The following is a 20,668-nucleotide window of genomic DNA, read 5'->3' on the forward strand; positions in this document are numbered from 1 at the left end:
ATGAAATAATGCCCCTTGAGAATTAGTTGTTTTTAATCGGTATATGTTGCATGTCATTGGGTCACGTAAACCCCGCAGCCACTAGAAGGTGCAGTAATCCCTGCACTGTCAAAGAAAATAATCGATTGTTGAATCAAACAAGACCCCAACATTGACAATTCATAAAATAATGAGGGGGCGGGGAAGGGGTGGGCATGAGAGGGGGAGCACAGGGTGAATTGTAGGCACTTTTGATCCTTTGGAGGGACTTCTCCATTACTATGGTGATGGCCAGTCTCTCCATGGGCTCAGAATCAGAATCTTTATTTATGCAGGAGGAATCCGAAGAGCTATAAAACTATTGTTCACAGATGTCCAGTAGGGGCGGCTCAGAACGTCACGAAAACAACAAAATACAAAAACACAACATGGCATAGGAAAGGTAAACAAATCACTTCAAAAATGTATACAAATAAAACTCAATTACTTTTTTATCTTACCAGGTAAGGCCCACTGAGCTATTAGCTTCTTCAAAGCAACATGGCTACAAATGATAGCTTAACGAAATGGCTTCACGTGGAAATTTATAGCAGCAAAATAATCTACACAATATAGACGCATGTTTTGAAATGTGGCTGTTTGGCACAAGCGTTGTTGGTTCCAACATGTACAACTCAAATTGTCAATCCACTCATGGATGAGGGCCTCCCAATACTGTGCGAGTCGTGGAGGCTATATTGACCATACTTCACCACTTTGGTCAGTGTGGGTTGGTCAGTGTGGATTGGTGAACAGACATTGGAGCATACTACTATAGTCTCACGATTCATTTTTTATGTACTGCCCTCTGCTGACACAGCACAGCAGCAGCCTATAATACCTGTTATTTTCAAGGTGGTCTCCCATCCAGGAAATGCCTCGCTGAATCTGAAGATACTTCTCAGGATGGTCTGCATTTGGATAATTGGCCAATTTCAGTTTTGTTTGGAATTAAATATATTGCCTGGAGAAAATCAACAAAGGAGGAGATGCCACTCAACGCTCTACAAATATGGACTCAAGAATCCAATGGTTCACTGCCATCTCCTGTCACCTCACAGCCCAAGCCAACCGCGGTCACCCATTCATACAGGGCTCAACCATCCTTATCTTGTGTTTAGTTTGTTGTCCTATCACCCCACCTGCAATTAGCATGGTTGGCTACGTACGGGTGCGAAACAAGTTCAACATACGTACATACATCTTCTAGCATGCGGGATGTGACGAGATCGTGCACATTCTGGTTTGACACGGTCGCGGTTGGACTGCTTTCCTGCCGCTCCTCATCCTCCTCATCATCCTCGTGTCCCTCGCGACGATAGGTGCTCTACGAGGTTGCCGTGGAGACGGCAGACGAGAGCGGTGCCGGCACGGACGCGCAGCTCTTCCTCACCGTGTTCGGAGTGCTGGGCTCTACCGAAGAAATGTCCCTGGACAAGAATGGAGACCGGTACTGGCTCCGACATCTCACCACCAAACCACATTTGCAGCAACAGCAAGGCCTTTGCGATTCAGCCATCTCAATCCAGCAACTACACCTGTATGAGCAACTGATTTTTGTGTTTAGTTTGTTGTCCTTCCCCCACACCTCTGATTAGCGAAGTTGGCTACGTATGGTGCGAAATAAGTTAATCGAAATCGATTGATCGATTTTAGTTATGGCTCACAATTTGGTCACGATAAGTTGTGTGTGTGGGGGTATGATATGTGACCCATGTAATGTGAACATTCACGATCATCATCATCATCTCCTGCCGTAATCTATCCACTCCTGGATGAAGGCCTCCTCAAGTCGTCGCCATCCCTCATGATCTCGCACGATCTGTCACGCTCTTGCACGTGGGCAGATCTCATTGCTCCATCTCCACGATGGATCTCCTCAGAGATGTGTCCTTTCCTCTGGCTGCTACTAAAGCCTATCTTGCCCAACGGCCGTCGTCTATTTCATCATTATTATTTATTCACATTCAACGTGATATCTCTCATTTCTTTTTGCGCTCTTGTCGACATCTTTCTCCTTTTGTATCTCAGTGTACTTCCAAGTATGCACCCCCTGCACGCTCCGTTCTGCCTCTCTTCGCACACGTCTTCATTATGTCCTTCAATAATCGCTCATTTTCCGTTGCTTGTTATAATCACGAAGCCATCATAAAATGTGACAGTTAAAAACGATTAAACTAGTCTTTATAATCACCAGGCAGCCCCACTGAGCTGCGTAGTTCTTTTTCAGAAGCTACCTGGCCACAAATGATAGCTCAACACAGTCAGTGGCTTATCATGTGGAAATGTATAACCGCCACATACTCCAAATGCATGTTTCTAAGTGTGGAGGGAAAAACCTGAGGACCCGGAGAAAAGGACATGCGAGCATGGGGAGAAAAACATGCAAACTCCAAATATACAGCAGGCGTCAAATGTCGGGATTGAACCCATGACCTCCTGTATACCAGGCGAAGTAGTTAACATCTCACGACCATGGTACCCAATACATTTAAAAAAACATCTTCAAATGTCACTGTCAATAACTTTGAAGAGAGTGTATCTCCATGACTGACTACCCTGGTGATTTGTATTTTGTTATTTTCTTAATGGAGTGTTTTTTTTATAATCTGGCCTTATTTTGTGAGGATTTGGATCAATACATACATTTCCACTGAGTCGAATGCATGTTTATAATCTTTAAAATAAACGCATAATGCTTACATTACTCTTTTCCAGAATCGTATTCACAGTGTGCATGCTTCTTCTTTTGTCAAGAAGCCCCCTTGCCTAAATCCAGCTTGGTCATGTGCTTGGTTGGCCTCTAAATTGTCCATTATTCTATTCCCATTGATCTTCGTGACGAATGTATGTACACGTGATAGGAATCTAATCGGTTTGTAACTCTTTCAGTCAGCTTTGTCTCCAAAAGACTGTTCGGGGCATTGAAGTATTTAATTCCTGTTAAACCATTGAATGAATAGGTGTGAACAGCTCGTCCTATCGGTGATGCCCACGGTTATTCCATCTGATCCAGGAGTTTTTTATTTTTATACTGCAAAGAACAGAAGTTGACTTCCTCAAGTGTGACATCTGGAACGTCCTCCTATTCATTTGATAATTGGCCTGATCCTTGTGCTATTTGATTTCTTTTCTGTGGAGATCCGCATAAAATTCTCCCACTAAGTTTCATATTCTGTCACATGTGCTATCGTGTGTTATGATGCTACATTACTAGGTGGGAATGTAGTCAAGGTGAGGTGGCTCATCTGGCAGGAATAAGTAAAAATACATTTTAAAAGTAGTGTTTCAAATATTGCATGAAAAGTATATTAAAACACCCAATCCTTCAACACAATAAATATACAGAATTATATTGTGCTGATGTTCACGTCTCCTTAAACTGGCGTTCATATCGAACTGCTGACACAATGCTGGCTCATGTCTGATATCCTGGGCCCATGTACGCATTGATGGTGCCAAGACAGCTTCGATGCTAATGTGGGCCAGAGCTTGACCATGGCTCTGAAAACAATACCCCATACGCCAAGGAGACTGGCATTCATATAATATAATCCTCAATCCCTCTTTCTGCGCTAATAGCGTCTACCTGCAGGCTGAAAATAGGCGGTAAGTAGACAGCGCACTAATGGCCCTTCCGTGGAGCAGAGATAGAAAGGTAGGACATTTTTGGAGAAAAGTAAAATTGTATACTTCTCGTAAGTTCTTGTTGATAAACTAATGAAAGAATATTTGACCAATGTATTATCTAAATGATGGTTATTAATAGCTGAATGATTGCCACCCCACGCCATGTTGGCCGTGGAGGCTGTTTCACCATACTTCACCACGATGATCAGTGCGGGTTGGTGACGAGGGAAACCCAAGGACTAGTTCAGATGGACCATGGACAGAAATCAAACTCTATTCACCAGTTGCATCATACATTGAGCTAATTTACTAATATTCTTTTGGGTGGATATTTAAGGAAATCCTATGTAGGACTGCATTGTGTGAGGCCTTTATTTATATGGGTGAGAGCCCAGTGAAATTGTCTCTTTTGAAAATGTAACAAATTACATTTTATCTTATTTTACGCACATCTGTAAGCTATCCAATGACGTGTGATACTCATGAACCGTGTTTGAAGATGAAAAAAAATATCTCTCTTTTTGGAATGAGAATCTCTTGAGAAAAGTAAGAAATAGATCTCAAAAAATCAAAATGACTCATTACTTATAATCCATGGTGTGCTGTCAAACACAAGTAGTCAATTTCACTGCAAAAAAAAATCCAAAGCACATATCACAGAACATAACAAACACAAACTGCAGCATCAGTGTTGTTTTATATTTATTAGAATGTAAATATACTTGCACAGCACTTTAGCGCCCGCCTGAGAGATTAATAAAGTGAAGATGTGTGGTTATGGCCAATTCTATTGATGCCGCCACACCTCACCACTTCCAGACTTTTATGAGAAAACACAACTTTTGCACAGTCGACGCTTGACCTCCAAAGTCTGCTCTTGCAATGATATCACACCCCGTGGGGTTTGGTCTCCTCCTAGGTTACTGGCCTCTGGGTACCCCCCCCCCTTCTATTGCCTTTCTCAGAATCCTGCCCTCCTCCAAACCGGACATGTGGCACACCCATCACAACCTCCTATTCCCAAATGTATTTAATCGCCAATGTACCTTAACATCATTCTACTCCGAACCTCCAAGTTGCTTTCCTTTATTTTACAATGAAATTACGAGTTAAGATTGTATTTGCTTATCCCCAAAATGTCTGATTAGCACGGTTGGCTAAGTACAATGCGAAAGAAGTTTAACAGACAGACAGACATACAAATTATATTCCAAATGTACAATAGGCATCATGGCATAACATGAACGTATTTTCATTCAGAAATCTCCAGGCTAACAGTGTATCATCCCGTGTCAAAGATGGATGATGTCACACAGCTACCCCTGAGGTCACTTCAATCGACCTCTTTATACAACTGAGGGGCACACGTTTCAATTCCCCGCATAACATGTTTGCCACATGTCAGTCAGATGGAAAATTCTAACTCTCAGAGATTGAATTAGCTAAACTAAGTGGATTTGTTATTTTATTTTATATAATGGGGAGAGGTTCCAGTCACTGCAACCAGGTTGGAGACTTCAATTCGCTACACTTGAGAACCTGTTTTAATCATGGTTGTCTGACCGGATCCAAACCGAGCCTCTCGCTATTGTCAGCTCGGTGCTCTGACCCCTGAGTCCCGAGCATCACGCTACACGTTTCCTTGTTAAGAGTCCATCTCTCTGGCTCAAACACAGCATCCATACCATACGCCAAATATACCACATGTCCAAATATGTCTGCAATGTGCCTGTAAATACATTACTGTAGCATTGGCCATATATCGAACCAATAACAGGACAAACTGACCGGGTTTTGTGGGGATTTGTACCCGTGAAATGCCACGGTCCAGGTTCGAGAGGGGCCAGACAGACATCCTCATGATGGAAATTGATGACATCTCCCCGCTGAGGAAGATCCGCGTGAGGAGCTCAGGAAAAGGCTGCCGGCCGGACTGGAATCTGCAGAAGGTGTCCGGGGCATGGGTGTGCGTGAGCGTGTGCATTGCTTGGTGCATCCTGGCGTTCTGCAGCTGTACGTGTGTGTTTGTGTGTGCATGGGGCTGGGTCATGTAGCTCGCATTCCCAGCCACCGCATGCTCAAGCAACTTCTGTTTGGCCGGATAGAGGGGGCTAAACGGGCACAACACAGGGTGCAAAAGAGATGGACTGATGCAGTACAAGAGGATGTGAAACTGAGTAGACTTGCCGAAGACTGGAAGGAGGCTCGTGAAGGATGCGACTGGGTAGTTGGAGGCAGTCGCTCTCCGACAACAATAGAGGGCAGAGGAGCGACCCTCACTAAAATGCAGAAAGTTGGCACAGGGGGCACAGCTGGTGGATCTGCCAGTCATCTCAGTCAACCTGGGTCTGTCCCGTGACCTGTCAGCGAGCTTTTGACACTTCTTAGTGGCGGCTGTTGTTGGTAAGGATCATTGCTATTAACGGAGACAAGACAAATGTGTGAATGTGCACTTACACGTATACATGCCAATTTTTACGTATAATTGTGGCACAATGGTTACATATTGTTCTATGATCCGAGCAATCTCACTTAAATTCCTTTCAATTGCCAAACATCAATGAGAAGTGTTGTTTGAACCTGTTCCAGCCCTCACTTGGGTCAACTCAGCCTTAAAAGGTGCAGCATGTAAACACCAGCACTGGGAAGGCATGGTCCTCGACACACCATTCCCTTTTATGCCGTGTCGTGGAAATACGCGAGGTTATCATGTATCAGTCTCGAAATGCTTTTCCCCGAGACCTGGTAACAGTGGCGCACGTGTTGCATGCTGTTTGCGCTCGAGCGCAGATCGAGATGAGGAACCTGGCCACGGAGGAGGTGACCTCCTTCCTGCTGGGCGACTGGCTCTCGCGCACGCACGGGGACAAGAAGCTGATCCGCGAAATGGCTGCCGTGGTGGACGACGAGCCCACGATCGGCCTCTCCACATACACTGTCACCGTGCGCACCAGCGATGCCGCAGGTCACCAAGCACAGTCCCAGTTCACCCCTTTCCCGTTTCCGAGACGTCTGCAAGTTGCAGGGCGGGTTCCGTTCACCGCTGAAGCTCGCAATCCGCGAGTGGCTCAGTATTCATTTTATTCAGAGGCATAGCGCTGCTGTTTTTAAAGTCATTGTACTGTACTCACCGCAGAGAACTGTAACGACATGACACCACTCTATGATAGCTGCTGCCAAACTGTGCCACACGCCCTCCCGCGTGGTCTTTTAATTCCTATTCCTTTCGGAATCGGAAGAAAAACTACGTCATCGGAAGAGGAAAGGGTTAACTGTATGAGATTTTTCCCTCCCCCGCCCCACCGCCAGCAAATATTTGCAGCTCCTAGCCCTCCCATATGTTTGTGAACCATTCTTACCCCCCCCCCCAACCTCAATTTGTCCACTCCCCATGTGTTCATTTTGAATGAAGTTCAGCCAACACTATAAAATCCCAACAATAAATTCTGTAAATAAAAATGTTCACGACCTGTAACGCCGGATGGCAACTTTATTGTTGGAATTTACCAAACATTAAAAATATTACACTTTGGTTCTTTCGGGAAAGTCACGTGACTTTACCGTAAGAACCAAAGAGTAATTCCTGCAGTCACGAAAGCTTCCAATCTGATTAAAAATAGTAATACTGTAAATAAAATCTAAAACAATACATTTAGACCACAGATGATAATATTACCAATGATATTTAGTACGTTTGTTATTCACACTACTATTATAGAGCAAAGGCTACCATGAAGGCACTATGTTTCACAGACGATTATAGTTTCATGTCGTTTCACAGTGCGGGACGATTTTGTTGCGTGGCTTAACCCAAATGCAAGGAAACAGAGAATCTGGTAGATAAAGTCCCTTACACTGGCAGAGGTATCAACGTGTGAAGTTATTGGGACCAATGACTGTGCGCGTAATAGCGTGATAAGGAAGTGACCGAACGACAATGAGGGATAGATGAGAGTGAGTCAGTGCGCACAGAAACATTGATCAACCAGTCTACATTTCCGCAAGTGCTTCAATCACTCGCCGTGCTCATAGATATTTTACCTGCACAGCTCGGTAGTTCTGTGGCAGAGTGCCCACCTCAAGCACAGAAGGTTCATAGGGTTCCTGCTCAGTGGTTGACTGAACCCATCATCCCTCTGGGTCCAATGAACTTAGTGCTGTACCACTTTGTGGGAGATCAATAGTGGTTAGCCTTAAGGATAATTGGCCATAGAAAAGTAGAATTTCCACCACTAGAATTTCCACCCAGCACGTATTGGCATGCCAGCACGTCGTTCAGCAGGCAGACATTTTGACTTGATCAGACAGCGAGACATTTTCATGATGCTGATGAGGTCTGTGTGAACTACAAACAGTACGAAAATCATGCTGCTTGCATAATTTAAATAAGCTGATGGATTGAATGGTATTTACTTACAGTTCTTGAGACAAATCCACTTAAATTACTTTACCTTTTTAATGGCTTCATGTGCAAACTAACGTTGGATGGTGGTCACCTCTATTGATACTTTAAGCCAATGATGTAAATTCCACATTACTATAGTAGAGCCCAGTCGAACATGGTCATTATTTTTATGTTTAAAAACAAATACCAATTGTCACCTCATGAGATGAAGACAATCTTTATTCAGATCTCTCGGTGCAGTGCATCACTTCCTGTTAGATATTGTGGAGTTACTTCTGAAATCATATCAAGTCTGCTCTTATCCACTGCACTTTCCCACATGCCCTGCTATGGTAGAGATGTTTGTCACATGAAACCTATTTTATTTTCCCTCAGAGTTGGAATTTTTATCAATCAAGTGCAAGACCAAACTTAACTTGATGGATTATTATGTGCGATCAGTGATGACCAGCCTGAAACTATCAACTAGTTACGCTTAAAATATAATTTTAATCAAGGGTGACTGCCCAGATTTTAACCCAGAATCTCAGTTGCCCCATCTCAGTGCTACAACAAGGCCGTGATGAGTCTCCTGAGCCACGTAGCCACCTCTATGCCTTCTCACATATACATATTGTATCAACCCTGGAGGAATAAATGTCTCAATCGACCCTTGGCCAAGGTTTGAACTTGCAACCTACCGGCTGCGAGTTGAGTGCTATAACCGCAGTACCAGCCGGCAAGAAATTGTTATTCTAATAATTGTATTCTTCTGCTCATCTGCTCCCTCTTCTACGGACACAAACGATGTTTGCAATCAAACAAACACAGGCGCCGGCACGGACGCGAACGTGTACATCATCCTGTTCGGAGAGCACGGAGACTCGGGCACGATCTACCTGAAGGAATCCAACAATGGCAACAAGTTTGAGCGGGGACGCACCGACGTCTTCTCCTTCGCCGACATGCTGAGCCTGGGCGAGCTGGTCAAGCTGCGCATCTGGCACGACAACACAGGTCAGGGCGAGGGACCCCCATTCATCCTCTAGCTCAGAGGACGCATGGATTACTTCATTGGTTCATCGATTCTTCTCCCCCCCCCCTATCAGAGATTCCCTCGACCAGTGATGCATCCCTATACTCGCAAATTGAGAAATTGTTACAATTCAGGACGATTCAATCCAAGGATTATACATTGAGATTGAGCAGTGACCGCCCGCCCCCACAACACACCCCTCTGTTTCATGATTTGAATCGGAGGACCGTGGGGTTATTGTAAACTATAGAGTAGGTGAGCAATGGCTAGGCCGATATGCCAAATTACCGAGTCAAAGGTCAAATGTTATTGTCATTTCCTAAACGATATAAGCTTTCAAATGGTACCTCATTTATTTAAATCGGTGGAGTTGTCAAGGAACTGTTCTCCGAGGAAAAGATACATCATCACACGATTGCGGAATTTTGACGATGAGCATGGCCACGGCTGCCCGTAGGAATCTGCGCGGGCTGGCACCTGGAGTATGTGGAGGTGCGGGACGAGGCCCTGGGCACCACGTTCAAGTTCCACTGCGACCGCTGGCTCGCTGCCAACGAGGACGACCACCAGACGCTACGCGAGCTCAGCTGCGTCAACGCCAACCGCAAGGCCACAGCCTCTGCCAAGGACGTCCTGAGTATGAGGCGGGGGCAGGCTGTGGCATCAATTGAAAGAAATGCTTTTAAATTATTTTCTTTTCCGGCTTAATTAAATAGGGCTTAAATTGGGTGCAGTCGAAAAGATTAAATTGTTTCTACGTTCCTTACAGAACCTGGGGAAAACTCAATCGCGGTCGTCCCAGCGTGAGTGTAAAAAAGAAATGGCGAACCGTAACCCGATTGTCCAAAAAATTATAGTTGTGCCAATTAAATGATAAAGTGATTTTTTTTTTTATGTTTTATAAAATAAATGAAACGAAGCTGTGAAGTATAGATTTCCATTAAAATGCCTCTTTTATATCGCAGCTCACTGTGGCTAGTCGAAAGAGCCTTTGATAATGCGATGCTTGCAATTGAACACCCTGGTTTTTTGTGCCTGCTCAGTGCTGTTTATAAATAAATTACACAAATCAACGCGAAGCCCCATGGCCAAAGGCTCATCTGGCTTACAGAGGCGCAATTTTATGGTGGCGACCAGCAAACCGTACTCAGAAGCGAGCCGAGCATAGGAACCCACGTTATGCATGAGACAAGGATGAGGCCCTGAGGCTGATCACGGTATTGTTCAAAAGGGATCCTGAAGAGGGAGGCAGCAATTAAATTATCAATCAAAGACATTGCCTTGGATAAGGTTACATGGCCGTTTTTAGAGATGCATTGTGTATATTTCCGTTGCACTCTTTAACGGGTGAAGAATGGCGAACAGAGACAAAGGAAATTCAAACGTTACAAGCTGGGAAGTGCCCGGGTAGCTCAGGGCAGTAATCCCTGTATCAGAGCACTGAACCCTTACCGATGAGATCGTGGGTTCAAAGCTGAGCAGCCAACCATGCTCACAACGTAATCTTTACGTGGGGTCAGTTACTTATCTGAGGCTGCACTCCAACAATTGCACCAAAAAAACACTCATCAATATTAATTTTGTCAGTGTTGTTTTTTTTTTTTAAATTCAGCCTAGCTATTTTCAGAAGGTTCACATGTATAAACCAATCTTTACAGGACATGAAGGCCTGTCATCTAGTGTTAGGTCAGAGGCCTACTGAAGTGACACCAGGAGGGGTTTGTTTGGTGTCATATTCTGGGAACATTCTCTGCTGGCTTGTGAACATTTTCAGAAGAACATTTCTTCGCTTCACGATGTGACTCTCGTGACATATTCGGTATACAATTACTGATAACATCCAAGTCAAAATACTGGTTGGGTGGCAGAATGCATTTTTAACAATTGGTAGACACTTAGTTGGGGAGCAACTTAGCGCATTATCTTGACTACGTCAATAAATCGTTAACACCTTCTGAGAAGACGAGAGTTGTCATTTTTGAAAAAAAACACAACTGAATGGGAATAATGCACATGTTAATATTTGGACAATTTTCTAAATCCCAATCATATATATTTACTTAAAGAATATGTAAAGGTTATTTCGCACCATTATATAAAATATTATTGTTTGCCCTTGCTGATGGGAAGCTCGTTTTGGTTCCAGCGTTCGAAATCACAGTTGTGACCGGTGATAGCGAAGGCGCCGACACAAAGGAAAATGTGTGGCTCGTCCTGGAAGGGAAGAAGAAGAGATCAGAAGAGTTCCTCCTGGAAAACTCATCAAAGGCACGCCGATTTCAAAGGTAACCCAAATGTGCAGGCGGGAGAGGCCTGTACCCCGCTTCATATGCACGCACTGGTAATTTCGTGCCTTTGAACTGCGGGGACGTGACTTCAAGCCTAGCTGTGATCGAATAACAAAAAAGCTGGGCCCCATCTGTCCTTGCGGCAAGGTCGCAAACATTACACAAGCGGCATCTCCTGTCACCAGCGCGATACACTTCTGAGCAGTTTAGGCGAGAAATAGGTCAAGAGTGGCTTATTCCTTGAAAGGTGTATATTATTGAATTACCTAACCTGCTTGACCGGTTTTTCCTTTTTGTAATTTGGGATATTTTGACGCAGCCACTCGTTTCTATTCCTGCCGCTATTACTCTTTTGAGAACCTCTGCTGGGAACGCACCAGGACGTGCAGAGGGGATGTATCACCAGGCATGGTGGCACACACGTGCGTGTGCGTTGCACGGTGACTTCGGAGCAGAGATAGAGGCAAGGGCAGTGAAGCATGACATCAAGTTTCAGTACTAGGCCCCCATTCATGTACGAGTGGGTTTTCTCTTGGCACTGTAGTTTTCACCCACCTGCGAAATACTCCTTTAAAAGAGAATTGACCATACATCCCTGTGGGAAAGGTCTTAAGGCTTGAGAAAGGCTTTCCATAATGAGTAAATACCGCTTAATTATAGTTACGGTTTATATTTAAACAGTATTAATAAATTGCTGACTGCGTGACGATCTGGCAGTGCTCTTGGATCGGAAGGTCACCAGTCCGAGTCGTGGGGGAGAGGGTTGGAGGGGATGGTGACTGCTGGCCGACAGAATTCTGGAAGGGCATTTTTTCACATTGTGAGACCGATCCCACAATTGAGATACTATTTATCTGGTGGCAGCATTCCCCATTCCAACACTGGTCTAGTGGCCCCGCGGCACAGTTGCTCGACTCACAATCGGAAAGGTCATGAGTCCGGAGATCAATTCAGCCCATCGTCCTCCGCGGGTTAATACCACGAGTGCCACTTTGTTGAGAGTAAAGACAGTGGGTCGTGCTATGGGGGTGAACTGTGGTCACCCACCACAACAACGTGGAGTTTCTAACAATGGCTCAGAGCCATCGGCAGGGATGTTGCACCACCCGACTCTCATTTCAACGTGAAGACACTTTAACGCGGACCTGCATTTGAAAACGGCAAGCGTTTGTTTTATTAAGGTTTATTTTGGATAAGCACAATAATAAGTAAATAGCATTACATACCAAATATTAGATTTTCTTGGCTGTAATATACACCCCCCCAAGTGAATTTACGACGATTCAGGATCACGATTCAACGGCAAAAATGTATTCCTCTGCCCTTGTATTTCATTTCGTGTTTGTAATTGTCACTAGTATTTCCAGTCTCACGTGTGCGTGTTGGTTTGTCGCCTTAACCTAATTGTAAGCATAGACTAATTTTCATGTAATGTGCATCAATCAAAAATAATCACTTCTCACTTCACTCACGCTTCGATGCATCATCACCACCACCACCACCACGTACCCCTTACATAGCCCAAGCCCCAGTGAGCAGCACAGGCAGTTGCGTAAATAATATTGTTGGGGCACAGAAGCCCGCAGGGATGGGGGAAGGGAGGGGATTGTGTGTGCATTTTATAATCTGTATGAGGAGCAGGTAAGTATTAAAGGGTTTTAGGTATTAAGGGATTTTTTTTTCATTTTTACCAGTGGAGACGGCCCCCTAATGATAAGCAGCCACAGACATTTATTTCCACGCTCATTTCAGCAGAAAGACGCATTCGCATTGATTTGTGTTTGAACACGGTATTACAATTCGTATTCAGCATTGTTTTGTTTACTGGCCTATCTATATTGCACAAGAAACAATGGCACATTTTGTTTTATTTGGGTTCCAGCCGAACTTACTCTCGGCACCCTCGGGACACGGAAGCGATGTCTCAAGCTTAGTTTACGGTTTCCCCTTTTGCTCATAGACACTTTGTAATTTTAGCACAACTGGGCTGCTGGATGGTTGGGGGATGGGAAGGGCGATGAGGGGGCAGGGTTGGGGGATGGGTAAAGGGCTTCTGGGTTGTTTGGTTTCCCTGTTGTGCAAATTCACCACAGTGGGGGTGGGGCCGGCTTGTGCTGGCGGGAGAGGGATCACCATTATGGCTGGCCATCCCAGGCCTGTGTTTTATGTCCCCTGCTGGCCTGATTCAAAGCAAAGTTAAATTAGACATAGCGCGCGGTGCATTCGACTGATTGTGGCAATGCCACAGGGCAGAGCTCAAGCTAAATCTTCATTTATATAAACAGTACAGTGGGTAATTTTAGCTTTAAACAGCAACCATACGTTTCGTCATGTGTACTGTAGATTGTTTTCCTTACTAAGCATTTATAAATAAGATGGGTGTTGTGTTGGCAGTGGCATAAGGCCCAGGACCTAAACTTGAATGGATTTAATAATAGGGGTTTTCCCCTTTTTACTGGCAACAAAACTGAAACCTTTTTACAAGGAATCATGTGTGCATTAACCACAATACTTGTGGTCAAAATGCAAACAAAAAACACACTCTGATAATATATGCATTGTCCTTGAAAAAAAAGGGGGGGGGGGGGAAAGGGGTAAAACCCTATTATTATATTTTGGTACTGGCAAAGGAGGTCTAATGATGATTTCTCAGACCTAACAACATCTCACTCCCTTCATCATTAGCATTGCCGTACAAAAATATGTACTGTATATGAGCAATCGGCTAATATTTCAGGTAATGTCATTTTATCTTAACATAATGCTAATTTCCTAAAACATCGTGCATTAAACTTTGTAAATCATTGTTAATTGCAATGATGGAATAGTGTTTTTTGGGCATAAAGATTACATAGTAAATGTGTTTAAAATATAACACAAGTTAAGAATCAGGTCATAGAAGTTATCAGGTGACTGATTGCTCAGGGCACTGACCCAGCACTGCCTAGATCCCAGGTTTGTATCCATGGGACTTGTAGCGAATTGATAGTCTCTGTTCTGTCACAAGTGAATGTGTAGTGACATCGGGGATGTCACCGTGTGGTGCCGGCCCGGGAGGGTCGTGGCGTGCGATGTTCCTACGTCGCGGACAGCACTGGGTGGGTTGCTGTGTGATTCCGGCTTTACTATAGCACGGTGTGCGATGCACTGTCAACGCGTACACCCCCGTAGGTGGGTGTAGTACCAGCCCTAGCGGGGCTTGGTGAGCGTTGGGATAGCGCGGGCACCACGCATAGCGTGCAGTGCGGGCCCTCACGAGGGGGAGCGGGAGAGTGTCAACCCAGGGGCAGGGTTGCCCCGGGCCATGGCACTCTGGTTGACCCCGTAGACACGTGATCCGGAGTGTCCACAGAGAGGGCCCCAGGTGGGGGGGCTAGGGGATGACCACGTGTCTCTCGCGAGGGATCGAGATGGAGCTAGAACGCTCGAGAAGGAGGGAGGATATCAGGTGGGTCCCTGAGAGGGACTGGGGTCGCTTTGTTCTACGAGCTGGAAGCTCGACGTCTACAAGCTGAAAGCTCTACATCCTAGAAGGCATCAACACGTGGCCGGGACCCGAGTGAGTGTCCGACCCTTCGTAGCTGTAACTCCTCCGTATAGTGTTGCCTCTAAAGAATAACGTCTGTAACTCAGTTGGACTCACGACAAATGCACCAAAAAAAACATCCAATTAAAAGAGAATTTTCACGAAGACCTCATTTCAGGTCAATCGACATGCGACAAACATTCTTTGCGGAATATGTGCCCCTCGTGTGGATAGTCTCAAGTTTATTTTGTTTGACTAGGTGAGAACTCCTGAGACCAGGACAGTAAAATTTACAAGAGTGATCTGGGGTCTTAGTCTGTCAGTGGGGCGGGGAGGGGGGGGTGGCGATGATTGCAATGTATAATCCAAATTGGGCAAATGTGCGGGGAATTTTGAACTTGTTAAATTTGGACTCTCACCCCTCGAGTAAGAAGGCTATTGAAGTAACCTCAAGTAATTGTTTAACGTCATATTCCAAGCTGTTCTCTCACGCAGTGGGGTGCACTACTTGCTGCATAATTCTACGCGGAAATGTCTTCGCCTCACGACAGGATTATGAGAGCACAAGTGGAATGTAGATGGTTTGGTGTCCAGGGAAACAAATAAATATACAGGGTTCACGATGGATAGTGATGTAGATATCACTACACCTCACCATTTCCCCTTTCAGCTTAATCCCAGTTCGCCTCTTGCAGTTTTAGAGTCGTGTGAGGCCTCACATTGTCACAGTCGATACCTTCCATGAAATATCCACACATTTGGCCTCATTCAGCATCTGGATTCAGTTCTTCCTCTAGATGTGGATGTGCTCTCCATTGCACAGCTCAGTTACCCGCCATCCTCCATTCTGCACATGTTCCCTACGTATTTCAACCCCATTCATGAATATCTACATGCTCTTCTGATATAGTATTTTTCTAATTTCCAAGTTGCTTACTCTATATTACGATGAAACTCCCTAGCAGCCTATGCATGCACTTCCACTGAAAAAGACCACAAAATGTATGTCTGGTTGCTTTGTTTTTGTGCAGTACTCCAACCCATGACACCAAATAATAAGACATGAAGTCTGAATTACAGATTACAGTATTTCTGCCTCGAACACATATCTATTAAACACTACATCCTTATTTTATTTTATTATTATTTTCACCTAAGTGACTTTACCGAAAGAACCAAAGAGTATGGATCCTTCAAACTGCTTGAAAAATAGGAATGGAATGATTTACACTCCTCGTGGTTTAAAGAAAAGTTACAATTCAATGTCACGGTTTGATGAAATAATTATCATGTTAACTCTGTTAAGGTTTTCTGGTGATATAATTAAGAGTAGTTATCGGTGCAAGTGACAAAACCTATTTTGTAAATTAATATAATGCCGCAGATCCAAATAGCATGTGTTACTACCAAACACACCAAACAGGAAGGTGCAATGTAAAATAGATACTACAAACACATCATGCGTGAGTTACGACGGATTGACTTGCACGTGAGATCAGAGCAGGTGTGACAATTATAAACACAGGATACCTTGGTCAATATATTGAATTAAAACAATGTACATCGCAACAAGCTATGCATGGGATTATAACACCAATAAACGACTCCACATATGCCCTACAGTTGAATAACGTTTGTCGCAATACGATGTGGAGATAATACACCGGACAAAGACTGCCACTACAGTGTTCTTGTATAAAATAAATCGGATTAAAAGCAAGACATGTAAAATAACAGCAGATGACAACATCCAAATCACTCAGTATCTTGATATGCACAACGGATTAAATTCGTAACAAGCTATGAATTAGTAATACACAAGAGAAAGAGGCTTATGGATTAACAACATAACGACAAATACAACGAAGAAACTACCATGATCCACCGTACTAGGGTGAGTTAAGTTGGATTAAAGTAACGTAGCACGAGCAGCAAATCCAAGTCAAGTGTTACAGGTGCGCACATCTAGTGAACGTCGCAAAGAGTTATGCGTTGGGCAATTACGCAAGAGAGTAAACCCACGTGCAGGAGTAACATGAGTTGCGTAAGAAAGACGTGGTCTCCGGTAATAATAACAACTTTAGTCAAATCCCCAAAATATCCCAATTTTAATAAACACGAACCTTCTCTTTTATGTATTGATACGGATTGGGCACATTCTCACAGAGGGGAGAGCTCGATGATGTAAGTTCTGGAACGATGTCAGTAGCGAGGCCAAGAGGCAAAACAAAGAAAGATGCCGCTCGTCGCCTTGAAGGAAGGGGAGAGAGCTACAGTGAAATGAAGACAAAAGCTAAAGATCGGACAGGGCTGGAGGGAGTGTGAGCTAGAGACCTGCCACTGGGCAGAAGATTAAGGAATCACACAACGCACACTAGCCTTGTCCTCTAAAGTCTCACTGATCAACGCTTGCACCCTGGAGGACTTGTAACTGCCCCCCCTCCACCAAACCTGCGAGGAACTGCAATAAAACCCACCCTGCCCCCACGCAGAGCAAATCGCAACTATCCTAAAAGGGAGGCCCGGAGAGAAAAGCTCAGCACAGGGGCTATTTATTGAGGGAGCGACCGGCAATTGCCCCCCCTCCCCCCCCCCCCATTTACTTTCAGTTCTAGAAAATAACGTGCGGCATTCACTGTTGTTCTTCCGTGGCCTGGTGAATGTGAGAGCAAATGGCATAAAAAAAACACAAATGACACCTGAATACCTACTTTCTATTTGAATGTGATCAAAGTAAACCAAATATATTGCACGACGAACATATCAACCAATCAGAGCCAGCGACGTGATTGCCATGCCATTACTATGTATGTTGAACTTCTTTCGCACCGTACGTCGCCATCCGTGCTAATTGTAGGTGCGGGATATAGCAGCAGAACCGTTATCAGCGTGGATCTATAGATACGTCAAAAGAAAATACTGTGGAATTCTGAATAACCTTGAAAGTAGATTAACGGGTAGGAATAACACATAGTGATTTCTAATAATGTAAAGAATATAAACAAAACACATTTAAATAGATGAACATAATTCAGAGATGGACACCTTCGAAGTGAAGCTTTTTAAATGTTCTAGATCTCGGAGAAAGCTGTATATGCAGTGGGACAGGCGGCAAGGTCCATGGCACAAACACTGGAACGTACTTAGAGCCGAGCTGAACAGAAGGATCTGGAAATGAACACGCTCCATAAGTTGCAAACAACACCCACTGAAACGTGCACAAAAAGCACTCGGCCTTTGTGCATTACGCGAAATCCATCAACAGTTCCTGAAGAACAACACCGTGACCCTCTTGCCTTAGGTCACCATCGAATAAAATGTTGAGCAAATGGAACCCACTGACATATACCAGCTAGACAGAGAGATAACTGTAGACATGTTTCCCTCCTCGTTCCAAAATGTTATGTGCAAGCGAGTTGGATACAAAAGTGTGACGCTGGGGGTTGTGTGAAAACATGTTACCCTGGGAGCTCCCCACACTTTACCCCACCACATGAAACTTGCCAATCCACTAACTGTGGAGTACTCCACTTACACCACTGGATAGTGAAATACCACTGAGGTGTCAGGGTGGCAAGATGTTAACTCCGTCGCCTAGTATGCAGGTCGTGGGTTCCATCCCGACCCTGGCCCCAAGGTCACGTGGATTTTTCTCCGTGTCCTCCGGCTTTACCGTCCACATTTATAAACACGCGTTTAGAGTATTTGTCTGCTATACATTTCCACGTGATGAGCCACTTCGTTGAGCTATCATTTGTGGTCAGGTCGCTTATGAAAATGAGCTATATCGCTCAGTGGGGCCTTACCTGGTAACATAAATATACATCGACAGAGGCTTGCCCATTGTTTCAACTGGCACGCTGGCGGATCGATCCGAACCAGTGACCTCCAGATTGCAAGTCCGCTGTGCAAGACATTACACCATTGCAGCACTCTCTCTAACAGTATTTAAGGGGTTTATTAAATGGAAACCTTATCCTTGATGGAGATGCGCATTGGGTGACGATGAGGACAATGCACGAGATGTCGCACGAGATGCCGACTCTTTTGATCTTCTCCCAGGGCGGCCGTGATAATATTCATTTCGCGCAGGCATTGCGTCGCTCGCCACGCCAGAATGCAGTTATTGCTTTTGAGAAGACAGCCGCTTGTAGTGCTCGTGGAGGAGGTCACACAACAAAGCAGAGGAGATAGATGGGGAAATAGGAGAAAGTGGGAGATGGTGGGGGCGGGGGAACAAAGATGCCCCTTGTAGCAGCGAAAGCACCGGCGGGATTTCCTGAAGGTGTGACCCCCATCCTCCTCGAGGACACGACGAAGCAAAGCGTTCACCGGCTGTGGCTGTGACACGGACACAGTTAATTTAGTGGGGCATTTGCGTTTTAGTCTGAGTCGAGGTCGACGACTACCGATGTAATTTTAGTCGAGACTTGGCCCGTGGTTTAGCTCGTCGACTAAAGTGGTCAAAACTTGAGTCCACTCTGAGTTCATAAATGTTGGTTGTGCGAGGGGCATGCAAATTATTCCCACAAATATTGAAAGGCTCTTTTTTTTAACCATATATGGACAATTTACAAAATGTGTTCTGCCTGAGTGCACTGCAGTCTAAGTTATCTTCGTCTGCATCTTCATTCAGACTCATTCTTTTTATCTTGTTATAGTCGGTCATGCTTGAACGTTTGGTGGGTAGTCGAGTCATCACTCTTGCTTGAAGCTAAATGACTTATGTCCACTTACAGTCGTTGATTAAAATTATAAACAAATAAAACGTTACCGACGAATATCGTATTAGCACGGTTGGCCGCGTACGGCGCGAAACTATTTCAACATGCATACGCACATTTTCGTCACTAAGTTCATGAACGAAATGTACGCGGTGCTGTGCGCGAGCAGGGGAGCCACGGACAAGTTTGAGTTCGAGTCGGCGGACGTGGGGGACATCATGTCCCTCGTGCTGGGGCACTGCCCCCGCAAGAAATCGTCCAGCCGCAGCGAGGCCACGTGGCACGTGCAGCAGATCGTGCTGCTCATCCTCGAGACAGGAAACAAGTGAGACGTGGTGGCGGCCCTGCACCGAGATCTGACTTTTCCTCCACCGTTTATTTTCTTTTTTTTGTCAAAGACTCTCTTGACATTCTATGCTACTAGTAGCCCCCCCCCCGTGCTCATCACAACGCTGGCTAAAGTATATTTGTTTCAAGTGTAAATGTCACGTCCTGTCATGTATGGGTATACGAATACGCAATCAAAAGGTTGCGAGTTCAATTTCCAAGTTGGGGGTCGACTCGAAAATTTAAAGATCATCACTCGATGGGAAATGAACAGTGCTTTTGCCTAAAGATATAGGCTGGTCCCTGTCATTGGATAGTGGAAATTATAGAACTGATTGAGGGGTCGCCAATGGAGATCAGCACCACCCAATGCTTGTTTGAGCATGGAGATTCTTTACATTTGGTATTTTCTCCCAGGTCACCAATGAAAGCAAGTTAGTCTTAATCAGGGCCGTAGATATGTGTGGGTGGGAGCAGGTGGGGCAGTTCCCCCCCCCCCTCCCTGAGAGGGCCTCAGAGGGGGACTCATCTGGTAATTTGTTCCAGGAATCCGCAAACTACCTACCTACCTAAATGTAGACTAACACAGGTCGAATGCTCTGCTTCTACAATCCCAACTTCACGCTAAAATAAGATGCTGTATTCGCGCACAAGGCTATTACGCAAATGCTGTTTCACACATGGGTTTGGTCTGCGAATAGAGAGGGGTGACGTTGCTTTGTGGTTTTCCCCAAT

At 44.8% G+C, this 20,668-nt stretch overlaps 1 protein-coding gene across 1 annotated transcript in view; it reads left to right on the top strand.

Moving 5' to 3' along the window:
* The window catches only part of LOXHD1 (lipoxygenase homology PLAT domains 1), a 113,993-nt gene that overhangs the window by 86,998 nt on the left and 6,327 nt on the right, over positions 1-20,668 (top strand). The window contains exons 34-40 of the mRNA XM_078616987.1: positions 1,341-1,468; positions 5,480-5,597; positions 6,439-6,613; positions 8,864-9,049; positions 9,526-9,705; positions 11,215-11,353; positions 19,776-19,931. Of these exons, the coding sequence (XP_078473113.1) occupies positions 1,341-1,468; positions 5,480-5,597; positions 6,439-6,613; positions 8,864-9,049; positions 9,526-9,705; positions 11,215-11,353; positions 19,776-19,931 (1,082 nt within the window). The remainder of the gene's footprint in view (positions 1-1,340; positions 1,469-5,479; positions 5,598-6,438; positions 6,614-8,863; positions 9,050-9,525; positions 9,706-11,214; positions 11,354-19,775; positions 19,932-20,668) is intronic.

This window comes from Lampetra planeri, chromosome 3 (assembly GCF_965212315.1).
Source record: "Lampetra planeri chromosome 3, kcLamPlan1.2.h2, whole genome shotgun sequence".
In the NCBI taxonomy this organism is placed as follows: Eukaryota; Metazoa; Chordata; class Hyperoartia; order Petromyzontiformes; family Petromyzontidae; genus Lampetra; species Lampetra planeri.